Raw genomic sequence first — 14,211 nt, 5'->3', positions numbered from 1 at the left:
AAAGGGGGGTCCATTCACCAATTTTCTCAGGCCTGTTCTGGATCTGAGGTCTTTGAAACAATTTTTATAGAGCCCAGAAGCTTCAACATGGAATCAGTGTATACAGTTACTGTATATCAGTAGTGCTACCAGGAGATTGGTTGATCTCAATCGATTTGGTGGACGCAAATCTTTATGTACCAGTCAGCAAGCATCACCAGAGATACCTCAGGTTTGCAGTAGGCGAATTCCACTATCAATTCAGGTGCTTTCCCTTTAAAATCAGCACAGCACCCTGAGTTTTTTCCCAAGATTCTACTAGCCACCAACTTGTATATCCACATTTTGAAGATAAAAATCTTCCATTGCCTGGATGATAACCTGGTTGTGGCTCATAAAAACAAAGAGCTAGCATGACAGCGTGACAAAGTGATGAAAAAGTTGGCCAGTTTCCAACTTCCTAGACCTTCAGGCAGCATACCTAGCCCTGCTTGCTTTCGATGAGCTGATACAGGTAGCCTGAGCAAGCTAATGATAGACAATCGGACAGTGGTCACCTATATAGCCCGGCAGGGAAGAACCAAGAGCTATGCATTACTTTGATTGGCAACCAAAATTTTTGTCTGGGCCGAAATGCATGTGGAAGCTCTAACGGCAGCCTGTGTTCCATGCACATAGAACCAAATAGCAGATAAGATGAGTTGGAAGTTTCCTAGAAGCGGTGAGTGTTGAATCAACAGATGCTATCTGTAACCAATCTTTGTTAGATTGGAGGTGCCCTCCATAGATCTGATGGCCACCCCGGAAATTGCACAAGTGACAAAATTTGTGACAGGATGCAAATGCAACAAGGCAATAGCTCAAGACACATTCTCGAATCCTCGACATTTTCCCCTAATGTACCTGTTCCCTCTGGTCCCACTTATCATGAAAGTCTTGTTGAAGATTGCGAAAGAGGAGGATCATGCCATCCTAATTCTACCTTTCTGGCCTCAGAGACCATGGTTTACCCTGCTCCTGCAGATGGCGTCAGCCCCATCAGTACCCCTGCCTCTTGGGAGGGATTTATTGCTGCAAGGACATTGAGCCCATCCCAATCCAGGGAGATTACAACTAATGGCTTGGCTCTTTAATCATCCAGATTGCAGTCTCAAGGCCTCTCAGATGAAGTAACCACTACACTACTAAAAGCAAGGAGGACAATAATAAGTACTCCAGAATTTGGAGAAAATTTTTAGACTTTGCTTCACAGCGGAGTTTCCCTCCCTTGGCTCCAATTATTGCGAATGTACTGGATTTTCTGCAGTCAGCACTGAACATAGGCCTGGCAAAAAGCTCGAAAAAAATACAACTTTGACAAAGTGAAAACTACAGTTGTGGTAGTAATATTTGAGCAAACACAAAGCTCATCATAAAAAGCATGAAATGCTTAAAACAAACAGGCGTAGTATTTACTGATAATATTACAAGGCAACATGGGCGCATGTTGCATGTGTATATTTTTCTCTTTTTGGGAAATTTGGAATTAAATGTATAGTGGTGTGGAGCAAAGTAGCTTGGGAAATAATTATTTGATATGTACCCAGTCCATATTTTCATATATATATATATATATATATATATATATATATATATATATATATATATATAATTTTTTTTTTTTTTTTTGATGTCCTGAATTAATAGCTGGGGTTTGTATAACCAGCTTGGGGAGTAGGGGTATAGTTTGTATGTTTTGGGACACAATAAATATTTGGATGTTTTTGATTTTGTCAGCTTTAAATATGGATATGCAGTTTTGTCCAGTTGGTGCACCTTTGCACCTCTGATTGAGGGACCCCTCCCTTGTGGATCCAATGTTCATGGTTCTTACTGTCTTTCTGTAAACCTGTTGATGCCATCATGGGGTAAATGTAAACATCTGTTCGTTATAAATGTTATTTCCTTTCAGTATGCTGTATGCTTATTTTTGGCCTTGTTTCTATAATTTTAGAATCATATGTTCTATCTCCCAAAGGAAGCGGGCTATTGTCCCGCGAAATGCATTGGAGAAAGAATGGAAGTACTAATTTGGAGCAATATGTCAACTATGGTTCCTATGTTACCAAAGGTTATGCCTTGTAATATGTACAAAACCTGTTTGTTATAAGCATTCCATGCTTTTTATGATGAGCTTTGTGATAGCTCAAATATTACTACCACAACTTTTGGTTTTCACTTAGTCAAAGTTGTATTTTTTTACATTCTTGAGTATATTTTCATTTTTGGTATGGTGCCTCACAAAGCCCCATTAGTTTTTTTCTAGTTAGGGTTTTCATGTTTATCAGAGCTTTTAATAAAGCAGTTCTTCAGAGCAGTAATAAGAATAAGGCCTCCTGAAAAGAACCTCTTCCTAACCTGGGACTTGGGCACAGTGCTAAAGGCACTTCTGCAGCCCTCATTTGGGCTCACTGACTCATGCCTTCTATGGTTTCTAATGCTTAAATTAGTCTTCCTGACAGATATTCTGACAGCAAGAAGGGTGTCGGAGCTAGCAGCTCTATCTTGCAAACATTCTTTTTGCATCATTCTTCCAGATAGGGTGATTCTGCGGCCTTTGCCGGCCTCAGCCTCCAAAGTAACCTCAAGATTTCATGTGACTTGGGAAGTGGTGCTGACGAGTTGTACACAACCACCAGAATAGACAGACCAACTAGACCTTAGACCACTGGACATGGTCAGCTTGGTCTCAATGTATCTTCATCGCTCCCAACAAATACGTAAGATGGATGTTCATTCTCCCATCCAGGCTTAAAAATGGGAAGGCCACGTTGGCAATTATCATAGGTGCCTGGATCACTAAGGGGATCAGCCTGGCATACAGTGCCTTGAAAAACTATTCATATCCCTTGAAATTTTCCACATTTTGTCTTGTTACAACCAAAAACATAAATGTATTTTATTAGGATTTTCTGCGATAGACCAACACAAAGTGGCACATAATTGTGAAGTGGAAGGAAAATGATAAATGGTTTTCACAATTTTTTACAAATAAATATCTGAAAAGTGTGGTGTGCATTTGTATTCAGCCCCCCTGGGTCAGTACTTTGTAGAACCGAGAAAAACAAACAGAGGGCGCACCGGCCTAGTGCATTACCTTAAAAATGTTTAATGAATGTAAATAATAAGTATTATACTCACAAATGATCAATAAATAAAAGGCACATCATAAAGAAACAGGTCTGTCCAATTCACACTGCGTGTCTATCTGTAGTGAGAACTCTGGACATCCAAGAGACTGACGCGTTTTGAGGACTAGCCTCTTCTTCAGAGCCAAATGACTAGATGTCTGTCTTTCTCTTATATATGCTCACTAATGAATCCTCAAAGGTTACATGGGGGCTGTCCTTCCGACTCACAGGGCGGGGAGTAATGTGATACAAAATACTGACATAATAAATGCAATGTGGCTAAAATGTATAAATATGTATAAAACATCAAAATACATCAAAGGCAAATATCATTATCCGGATGGGTGAAAATGATCATTTTGAGCCGGAAGGATGGTAAAAGATATACTTGTCCTTTTAACCCCTTCCCGCTGCCTTCCAACGATTCTTTAGGTGGGTGTTAGTGCTGGGCGGTTGGACAGACTTTCATGACTTTCACAGTGGTCACACGATCGGGAGCCCGGCCCCACCAGCTTCTAATCATAAACGGGGACCAGGAGCAGTCTGTCATAGCTTGGTCACTGTGCTGGGAGTCTGCAGTGAGTACACTCTCAGGACACAAACACCTTGGTCTCTATGGATGCATATGTGCGGCATGTGTGCGTTAAAGTGTTACCAAAGCCAGGAGCCTGCATTCACTATATCTGGTATCCAACAGTACTCAGAACATGGAAATGCAATTATTTTAGTAAATATAAACTGCTAAATACCTTTTCTCATCAGCAGTTACAGCAGTCGTGACTTCTGTCAGTGTTCAGCAGAGCACTGGTTAAAGCTTGTAGGAGGATGCAGAACCCCTGACCTCTGTCTGGACAGTGCTGATCGACCCTGTGCCAAGCCAAGAAAAAAAACCCCACCTCTCTAGCAATACACACCAAACTGATCTTATGCAGAATGTCTCCACACCAAATGTCTTGTCAGAAGATAAGAGGGGGACACTGGAAGAAGGGGAGGATCAGAGAAGTCAGGATCAAATGGCCTTTTTACACAATGCAGAGGATTAACCTCTTAGATTCCACAGTGAGTTTATCAAACATGCTTTACTGCATATACAGACTGATTTTGCTGTTGTGGGTTTAGTAACACTTTTAAAGCAAGTACAGCTAATCAGCCAATGAGGAGGGAGAAGGGGCGGGGTCCAGCTGTGGCTTCGTGTGTGAATGGACACACTGAGCACCAGGTGCCCCCATAGCAAGCTGCTTGCTATGGGGGCACCCGACAGACAGGAGGAGCCAGGAGAGCCTGTGCAGGACCTGAGAAGAGGAAGATCCAGGCTGCTCTGTGCAAAACCACTACACCATAGGTAAGCATAAACATGTTTGTTATTTAAAAAAAAAAAAAAACCTTTCGTATCGTTTTAACTCAAAATCATACCTGCTATTGCTTTCAGCCTTCTCCAAATTCCTTTTTTTTTTTTTTTTTTTGATGCTGTGATCTGACTTCTTGTTGGATGGTAGCATGTTTGTTCTCCACCATTTCATCACTTCCGAGATGGACTTGGGGCTGTTAACTATGGATTATGGCAGTGTTTCTCAACCTTTTTTCAGTCAAGGCGCCCTTTTTAAATTCTGCACAATCTTGAGGCACCCATTTCAAAATGTAAAAAACTAATAGTTTTACAAAACACTTCAACATCCACACACATAGGACACCCAACATTAGAAGTGATTTATTCTTCCAAAGCAAGTACAGGAGTACCTCAGTTTACGAACGCCTCAGTTAATGTCATTTTCAATGAAAATCCGTTGAAAATAATGCCTCGGTTTACAAATTTGTTTCGCAGTACGAAGTAGGTTTCCCGAGGATGCGCCTGGGAAGTTTATAGCACTGGCCTCGTGCCTTTAAAGTGCACTTTATAAAGAGTTTTGAACAAATGACTTTTCTTTTTTTCTTTTTTCTGACCTTCGGAACAGATTAATTGGTTTTCATTGCATTCCTATGGGAAACTGTGTTTCAGTTTACAAATTTTTCGCTATACGAAATGTCCTGGAGAACAAATTAAATTCGTAAACCGAGGTACGCCTGTATACCTTTGCGCTCTGGTACTACTTAGTATTCGGGTATTTTTTCCTCCTCCCTCAGCTAATGTGACCCCAGTGCTGATGAAGGACAGGGGAGGGTCAAACAAGGATGCTGTGGAGGCACCCAACGTCCTTATTATTATTATTATTATTATTATTATTATACAGGATTTATATAGCGCCAACAGTTTGCTCAGCGCTTTACAATATAAAGGGAGGCAATACAGCAACAATACAGTTCAATACTAGAGGGTTAAGAGGGCCTGATCCTGGGAGCTTACAATCGTATCTGATGATGTAATTGGATGTTAGGACGTTGGCGACTGAAAGGTTGTAATGCTGTACAATTATGTGGCTTTGTGCTACTAAAAGACAGGTTTCATCCAACTGTTGGCTTGTATACAATTTTTGAGCAATTTTTAGCCATTTTACCAAGAAACCTGAATGCACTCCAGAGTGCCTCGGTACCCTGGTTGAAAAAGGCTGGACTTATGGAATGTGTAGTACACATAGAACAGTATACACAACTGCAACTAATGTGCACTGCTTGTTGCTACATACATGAAACAGAAAAAGAAAGGTTCGGGAGTCCAAGGAGGATGTTACATACAGTAGAAGCAGAATAACCCTGTAAAAGAATTTCATAAAAAAGTAGATTACAGGGGCATTCAGTATTGTGTATGGAGAATAAGAATATGGTTTAGTGTCACTTTAATTTTTCTTGACAAACTACAGTATTTATTTTCAGGATAATAGATATTTGAGTATACTCTTTGTCTTCCACAGATATGTAATCCATCTGAACATTCCATGAATGTTTATTGCTACTTTGACACCTCTTTAGTTACATAGACCTGTAGTTCTGAAACGTTCTCACAATGTCATTAACTTTCCCGAGTGCATGTTATCAGAATCTGTTACCAAAGTTATTTATCGCTGAATAATGCATCCCAGCACCAGAGTCAGCTCAGCTTTTTCTGGACATCATCCTTTTTGAATTGCTAGACCCAAGGCTATATGACAGACATTTAGGCTACTTTCACACTGATCTGCCACAAAAACCAAGCAAAAATGCATAGGTGTTTTTACCATGCTTTTGAGCGTTTTTAAAGGACACGTGTCTTAAAAACTGCACCAAAAACGCTTCTCAGAGGCATTTTTGAGGTGCTTTCCAGGTGTTTTCCATTGATTTCAATTGGAAGAGGCATTTTTGGGGTTTTTTTTTTTTTTTTTGCTCCCCAAAATGCCCCAAAAATTCTGCAAGCAGGAGTTTTTACACTGCACTGCAAGTGCAACGCCTCAGTCTGAAAACATACATAGATATTCATTCACATACATAGGGAAGCGTTTTTCTTGAGCTTTTCAGGCGCTTTTTTTAATGCAAAAATGCTTCAAAAATTCCTCAGTGTGAATGTAGCCTTATGGTATTCTTTTGTGTATACTGTTAGGCAGTTCATGTGTTAACCATTTTTCTTTCCTTCAACCCATGGTTGAAGGAAAGAAAATTGCTCAATTTCCCCATCAACAAATTCAGTGTTGATGAGGAAATCCCTCCCACTGCGCTATTGTATTCTGACAGCAGGAGGTTTCTAAACCGTCAGAATACAATGATCACTGCTTGCAGCTTTAGATGCTGGCAGTGGTCATGCGTAAAAAAAACAGATAGGCTGGTTGTGCTGAAGCATCTTTAGTAAAGCCTCATATACATGATGAGAATATCGGACAAATGCTTGTCCATTTTTTTTAAATTTTTTTTTTTTGCGTGTTAGTCTCATATCAAAAGTGTAGAGGTTACTAAAGTTACAAAAATTCTTGTACAAAAGAATAAAAATTTGGAAGTTATCTAATGTATTGTATTATATTGTATTTGTGTTGTATTTGCGGAAACTGTACTAAGTAAATTACTATGTTACGAGAAAAATGTTTGTGCTTGTCCCTTCGAATAATTTTGGATGAAAGCTGTGTACTAACGATCAGATTATCGTACGATTGCTTAGAAAGCGGTATTTTTCATACCAATTTTTGATCGTGTGTACTAGGCTTTAGATATGGCGGCTGCATTAGTTTGCTTTCACATTATTTTTCTTTTTTTTCACCTGGTTATCCTGCCAAACAAATAAATGAAAACCCTTTCTCTGGTGTTTTTAAAAGACCAAAAGGGTGGAAAAAAGGGGACAATTATTTTTAGAGTTTGGAGCGCTCCACTGTGCAGGGATTTTATTTTTTTTTTTTTTGTGCTTTTAGGCTTTTTGGGCTTTTAGGTACAGACAAATAACCTAAACTTTTACAAATGGGACCCAATATAAAGTGTCAAACTAAAGAATTTACTTTTCTGAGTTTACAAGCTGAACGGTATTGTCTGCTGCAGATCTAATATAATTTCTGCTAATTTTAGGAGGTTAACGAAGAGCAGTAGGCAACAACAGTAACAAATGTAGTATTGATCAGATTCATCTGAAGGGGATGCTTTAGCGGCTTTTAGTTATAGCTGTACATAGCAGCGCAGGTGGTCCTTTTAATATTAACAGTAAAAAATGTGTTTAACACCTAGGATCGTTTTTACTGCCACTGGTGTGTGCATTGTATTTTTAGGTTTTGGTAAGCCAGTAGTATTCGTAATCGTAGAATATATTTTTATGAATGATGTTCTTTTTTTTTATGGGACACAAGTGAAAGTGATCCCCAGACAAGGATTTTCAGGCTCACGTCTGCGGTCCTTTGCTGCACTATTAATACATCCTTCTGCTACAAAAGAGGAGAGGTCTGGGAGGAACCAGCTGACTGGCAGACAGAGAGAGGAGGATGCTGGGCAACAGGTGGTCCTGAGACATGCTGGCTGGGGCTCGGCTGACAGCAAACATGTCACACACCGATGTGCAGGGGTCTGCTCCATCATGCCTCCTGCATTCTTCACTGATCTTCAGCATGTGCCCATAGCAACGAGCAGCCATGGCTGTCAGACATGAGCTTGGCAAAACAATCAGGAGAATAGCTCGCCTCTTTTTCTGGTTCCCCAAATCTCTAAGAATCGCCAGGGGTCGGAAATTAAAGCTTCTCTGGAAAGCTGCAGGTAAGGTCACCTGATCCTTATTTTTCATCATTCTATTCACCTGACATGTATGTAGCATTTGGCAGATTTTCTGATCCCTATACCATGTTGAAGGAGGTAATGTTTTATTTCTGCCTGTGTAGCGCTGTAGGCAGTGAAAGGGTTAGACTATGTATAGTGTGATGTGGGCCTGCAGCACAGTGCATTGCAGAGACATGCACACAATGGAGTGAGGAGATTTCTGCACCGGCTGTGTGTCTGCTAGGGATGGAATGGATTCATTTCAGCCTATCACCAGTGCTGACAACCAGGATCATGTCTGCAGCACACTATGCAGCACTCCCACCATGAAAGGTAACTGCCTCATTGCATGCAAAATACACTGTTTAATGCTCTTTCTACAGATTTTCATTGACCCATTTCTTTTTATAGGACCACATGTTTTATTTAAGATGCTGCATTTTACTGGTAGCTTAGAGCCTATGCTATGGGATAAACTGTACATTAGACTGCAGCAGGACCATGAAAGCAATGATCTATATCATACAGTGGAAGCTTCATGTGTTGTCCTATAATGACAGTAGTGGTGCTTGGAATGAAGCGTTGGTGGATTCTGCTATAATAAAAGGATGCTGAAAGTATAGACCTATGTAAAATGACATATATGTTGCCTGATTCTACACCCTTAATGTGTTTTTTAAAGAAATGCTAATGGTCCATCTGAAACCATCATGCACAATTTTTTTTCTTTCTTTTTATAATTTTGCATCCTTACAATCACTTGCCTAGTGTTTGTGTTTTATTTTTTACATTAATATTATACAATGTTCAAATCTTTATGCAATTGTAGAAAATAAATTGAAAGCTGTGGTTTATGTAACTGTACAGTGCATCCTTGCAATGTACCTGTATAGCTCAACCTATAGCCTGGCCTAAGGTATTCTCCCTTTTTATCAATCTTGTAATATTTGACAAGATGTATTCCAGGGTGGATAAAAATTGATAATTTAAACAAAAAAAATCAAAATAATTGGGTTTTTTAAATTTAAATCAGATTTTTTTTTTTTATTTAAATCAGATTTTTTTTTATTTTTATCAAATTTATTTTAGGAAATGCTTTTGGAGTAAAAATCTATCTAAAGATAGTTTTTGGTTTAAGATTCATTAACTCCAAAGACATGCTGGTAGGTGAATTGGCTCCTATCTAAATTGGCCCTAGTGTGTATGAATGTGAGTTAGGGACCTTAGATTGTACACCCCTTGAGGGTTAGGGACTGATGTGAATATACAATATATATATATATGTAAAGTGCTGCGCATATTGACGGTGCTATATAAAGACCTGTAATAAATAATTTAGTTTATTCAGCATGAAATTGAGTTTAGTTATGTAGCATGAGGCTGTATATTCTGCAATATTTAAATTTTTGGTAAACTCATTCAATGAATGCAAGCTCTGCAAGCTGAGATAACATGTACTGCATTGAGGCATTCATGCAATTTCACAGTAACCATGAGAAAAAAACATGAATTAAAAGAATTTGAGTCGTTCTCCAGCTATGTGTGATTAACCTACTAACCTAAAATCGGTTCTGATATTGCTGTTTTACTAACCTGACAGCTTACTATTCTAAAAAGGAAACCTTTATTTGGTTTGAAAACATTAAAGATTCTAGTTACCAGTAAGAATAGATCTGTGATTCCTTATATTTAAAGAGCACCTGTCATTTTAGATCCATCATGGCACCGCCTGTTAAGCGGGCATCCACACACCTGCTGCCGCCACATCCCTCACCTTGTTGTGTCGCTGCCGCAACACCAGGCATCCCATTAAAGTGAATGGGACTGTCAGTGAGTCAACAGCGGTTCAGAGGAGGAGCCACTGCGGGACAGAGATGACAGTTGCTCTTTAAAAATTATGATTTAAATCGAGCCTTTTCACTAGTGATTTAAATCAACTTGGTTAAAATCAAATCCACCCTGATGTGTACTGTCACCTTTATCTGGAGCATACCTGTTCTCTTAGCCTGTATCCCTCTAGATTGTAAGTTTATTTGGGCAGGAATTATTCTTCGACTGCATTTGTGTTTAACCGAATATGCTGGTTATTTAGCTGTCTTGTTAGAACATTGGTCCTGGTTTGTTATTTTTTTCAACATGAAAACCATGTACTGCAGCGCAGAAGATAATGGTTCTTTTAAACCAACATTTTATTGAGCAGGTTCACCCAAAGTTGATATTTAAGTTTTACACAGATGGAAGTAGATTAAATTACCCAATGGCTTTGTATGTCTGTGGATCCCTGAGTCGAGATCTCCCCTCTAGATTTCCCCTCTGCTTCTGCAATGAGGCCATTACAAAATCATGTGTCGGTATCTTATTCCTTCTGCTGTATCCTATGTAATGTAAAATAAATGAATGGTTCGAGAACTCTGGTGAGAGTGAGAATGCATTGTAGAGGCCATAGACCTAGTTCAGCGATCTTGTTGCTGGGACCACTGTGAGATATATGAGGATGATTTTCCTCTTCACCAAAATAAATAAGTTCCATCAAAAACTGGACTTTTCATTTTTTTTTTCTTTTTCATGGAATTGACATTTAGGCCCCATGTACACGGGACACTTCTGAATGATGGAAACTGACTGCTGGAAAATATAGGTTAAAAAACATCTGTTTAGCCGCGTTTGCATAAAGCGTTTATGTGCATTTACGCTTTTGCGTTTATTTGCGTTTTTTTTAAAGATGAGGACTGAAGAACCTCCCAAATGCCCAGAATACACTGAAAAGTGGTAAATTATTAACTATTTCAGACTATTTCAGAGAAATACATAGAGTAGAAGCAGAGACAGCAGTAAGCGTTGAGATAATTAGGTGTGAGTTGCTCATTAACATTTCTTTTGTTTCCAAGGGTGGGAAAGGTGTCTGGTGGAGTGAGTCATTAAGGCCACCTGGCAGGGGGTCTTCATGAGGAATTTGAGGTGTTAATGGTCATTAACATATCTTTTGTTTCCAAGGGTGGGAGAGGTCTGAGGTGTGAATTGGTCATTACAATCTGTGACAAGCTTGGTAGGAACATCCTGTGTTCAGTGTTTTGTCTATCTGAGTACCTTGAAAACGCTTTGCCTGCATTTTTCATAATGAAAAAAGGCTCTGGGCAGCATCGGGAACTGGAAGAGTTAAAAAAAATTTCAGATGGAAACGCTTCTAAATGCGATTTGCTTATAAGATTGACTGCTGAACGCAAGATTTCTGTGTTCAAAAAAACGACTGTGAACTCAACTGCCTGTAAATGACTGTAAATGAAGATGTGTACATGGACACTCCGGAAAATATTAGGGTGAGTTCAGGGGCTGCTGAAAAAAACCGCTAAACAGCTCCTAAATGTGAGTTTATCAGCTGCAGTGTACATGAGCCCTTAAAAGTAAAAATAATTTCCTTCTATGTTCACAGTTAAAATACTGAAAGAGAGCGTTTTTGTAAAGTACCAATTACAGCCCAGCGATAACTTCTGGAAAGAGGTGATATCCCTGTGCAATAAACTGGCCTTGCTTTCCCTCCAGCCCTCCATATTAGGCTTGGTTAGTAATCTTCTACCCACAATGGCTGAACGCACTTTGATAAGCCTACTTTTATGCTCTGCAAGAAAGGCTATAGCATTGAACTGGAATAGTCTGCCCCTCCATCTCTTGCATGCTGGAAGCGGTTAGTCAATGATAACCTGCCCCTCTATAGAGATACCTACATATAGAGATTGTCCCAAAAAGTATGACAGAGTATGGTCCAAATGGCTAGCTGAATCTTCCACTGCTTCAGACATGACTCCAACTTGAATGGTTTTACAGTTCTGAGACGTCCCTGTGTATCCTTCTGGTCCTGAGGGCATCCCGATCCCCATAACTCATGTCTGGACACTCCCTACTGCTATATGTACTCTTCAGTTCATGGCTATGACCACCTTGGCCACTCTACTCAACTGTCTATCCCTCTCACATACAGTTTACCTCAATGTATATCCCAGCATTGCTCCGCCCCTGCGAGGGTATGGTATTTGTGAACCAATGTTTGTTGCTTGTTTCTTTTCTTATTGTTTTCGATGTATAACATGTTACATATTTTCAATAAACAAATTAAAATTAAAATTACCAATTACATATTCCAGTGTTAAGAGACTGTTACTGTTAATTGCCAGCTTGTATTTTGAAATGTTGAAAGAGAATGTTGCTTCAAGCAGAATTTTTAGCTCAAAAGCAATCATTTATTATACTGCAGCTCACCAATTCTTAGATGTGATTACTGCATTAGTTTTCTTTTTTTAGGCTTTCTTTATTTTCACCTGGTGATCCGACCAGTAAATCTGTTTTTTCAAAAGAACAAGTTCCAGCGCAGCTGTAGCAGTTGCAGGAATGAGACAAAGCATTTAACATTGGTAGGGGTGCTTATAATAATCAGCTTTTAATTTTGTAAAAACTTTATCTCCCCCCAGCCCCCCCCCCCCCCGAAAATAAAACAAAAACAAAAAATGTTTGCTGGGAATGCTTATAAAGTGTTTAGCTGACGTTTGGCTTCAATTTGCTAGTATATTTTAAACCTGCTAGTACAGTGGTTCTCAACCTGTGGGTCGCGACCCCTTTGGGGGTCGAACGACCCTTTCACAGGGGTCCTCTAAGACCATCAGAAAACACATATTTCCGATGTGTAGAAAGCAGCTGCTGTGTTGAAAGCAGCTACTCTGTTAAAAGCAGCTACTGTGTTGAAAGCAGCAGTATTGGAGGTAAAAGGACACTCATGAATTGTAATTACTGGGTAAATAATTTTATGGTTGGGGGTCACCACAACATGAGGAACTGTATAAAAGGGTCACGGCATTAGGAAGGTTGAGAACCACTGTGCTAGTAGATCTAACACTCCCTTCTCCCCAGACTAACAGTGCTGCCATCCAAAGGTTCCCCCCTGTTCTCCTTCATCCAGACTGGAGGCACTCTACTACAGAGGAGGTGTGTTATCGAATATATCATCAATTGAAAACAGAGGGGGAAAAAAAAGCCTTAAATAAAAAATTAAATTATTGCAGACCCCATATCTGATGATTGGTAAGCTGCAATATGTTAAAGTGGTTATAAAGGCTGAAGGTTTTTTACCTTCATACATTCTATGCATGAAGGTAAAATACCTTCTGTGTGCAGCAGCTCCCCCAGCCCCCTCAATACTTACCTGAGCCCCATCGCGATCCAGCGATGTGAATGACAGTCTCGGCTGTCCCGGGTCTCTCCCTCCTTATTGGCTGAGATAGCAAGCAGGAGCCATTGGCTCCCGCTGCTGTCAGTCACAGCCAGGCGGCCAATGAGAGAGAGAGGGGTTTGGGCCAAGCCACGGCTCTGTGTGTAAATGGATATATGGAGCAGTGGGTACCCCCATAGCAAGGAGCCAGGAGAGCCTGCGGGGGACCTAAGAAAAGAAGGATCCAGGCTGCTCTATGCAAAACCACTGCACACAGCAGGTAAGTATAGACATGTTTGATATTTTCCAAAAAAGTTTATAACCTCTTTAACCACTTGTCAACTGCTTTATAGCCGAATGACAGCTACCCTGCGATTGTCCAGTCCTGGGAGGGCGTCATATGTCGTTCTCCAAGAATGCGCCCTCCCGCATGCCCCCGGCATTCTCTGTGATTGCTGTGTCCTACGGACACAGCTGATCACATGATGTGGTAAAAGGTCAATCACAGTGGCCATTTACCACGTGATCAGCCGTGTCCAATGACACATCAGATCAGCATTAAATGCACTTTCCGCATGCTGTAATAGCGTGAGGAAAGTACTGCCAATTGTCAGATGGATCAGCACCAGTCATCAGGGCACTGATGATTAGTGCCACCCACCAGTGCCGCCCATCAGTGCCCAGCAATGCCACCTACCTGTGCCTAGTGGTGCCCCCCCCAGCAGTGCTGCCCAT

The 14,211-nt window shown here is 40.2% G+C and overlaps 1 protein-coding gene across 3 annotated transcripts in view; it reads left to right on the top strand.

Moving 5' to 3' along the window:
- Positions 1-14,211, top strand: part of RASSF3 (Ras association domain family member 3) — a 229,176-nt gene that overhangs the window by 46,271 nt on the left and 168,694 nt on the right. The window contains exon 1 of one of the 3 annotated variants that reach the window (XM_089674161.1): positions 7,979-8,279. The exons of 1 other annotated variant lie outside the window; for it this stretch is intronic. In XM_089674161.1, the coding sequence (XP_089530287.1) occupies positions 8,159-8,279 (121 nt within the window). In that variant the 5' untranslated portion in view covers positions 7,979-8,158. Of the gene's footprint in view, positions 1-7,978; positions 8,280-8,503; positions 8,613-14,211 lie in introns of those variants that run through there. One more of the 3 variants, XM_089674162.1, reaches the window with a different exon arrangement.

Source organism: Staurois parvus, unplaced genomic scaffold, assembly GCF_062004578.1.
Source record: "Staurois parvus isolate SC_StPar_1 unplaced genomic scaffold, SC_StPar_1.0 ptg000147l, whole genome shotgun sequence".
Lineage (NCBI taxonomy): Eukaryota > Metazoa > Chordata > Amphibia > Anura > Ranidae > Staurois > Staurois parvus.
The sequence above is the reverse complement of the archived record's forward strand: the minus strand, read 5'-3'. Positions and strand labels throughout refer to the sequence as shown.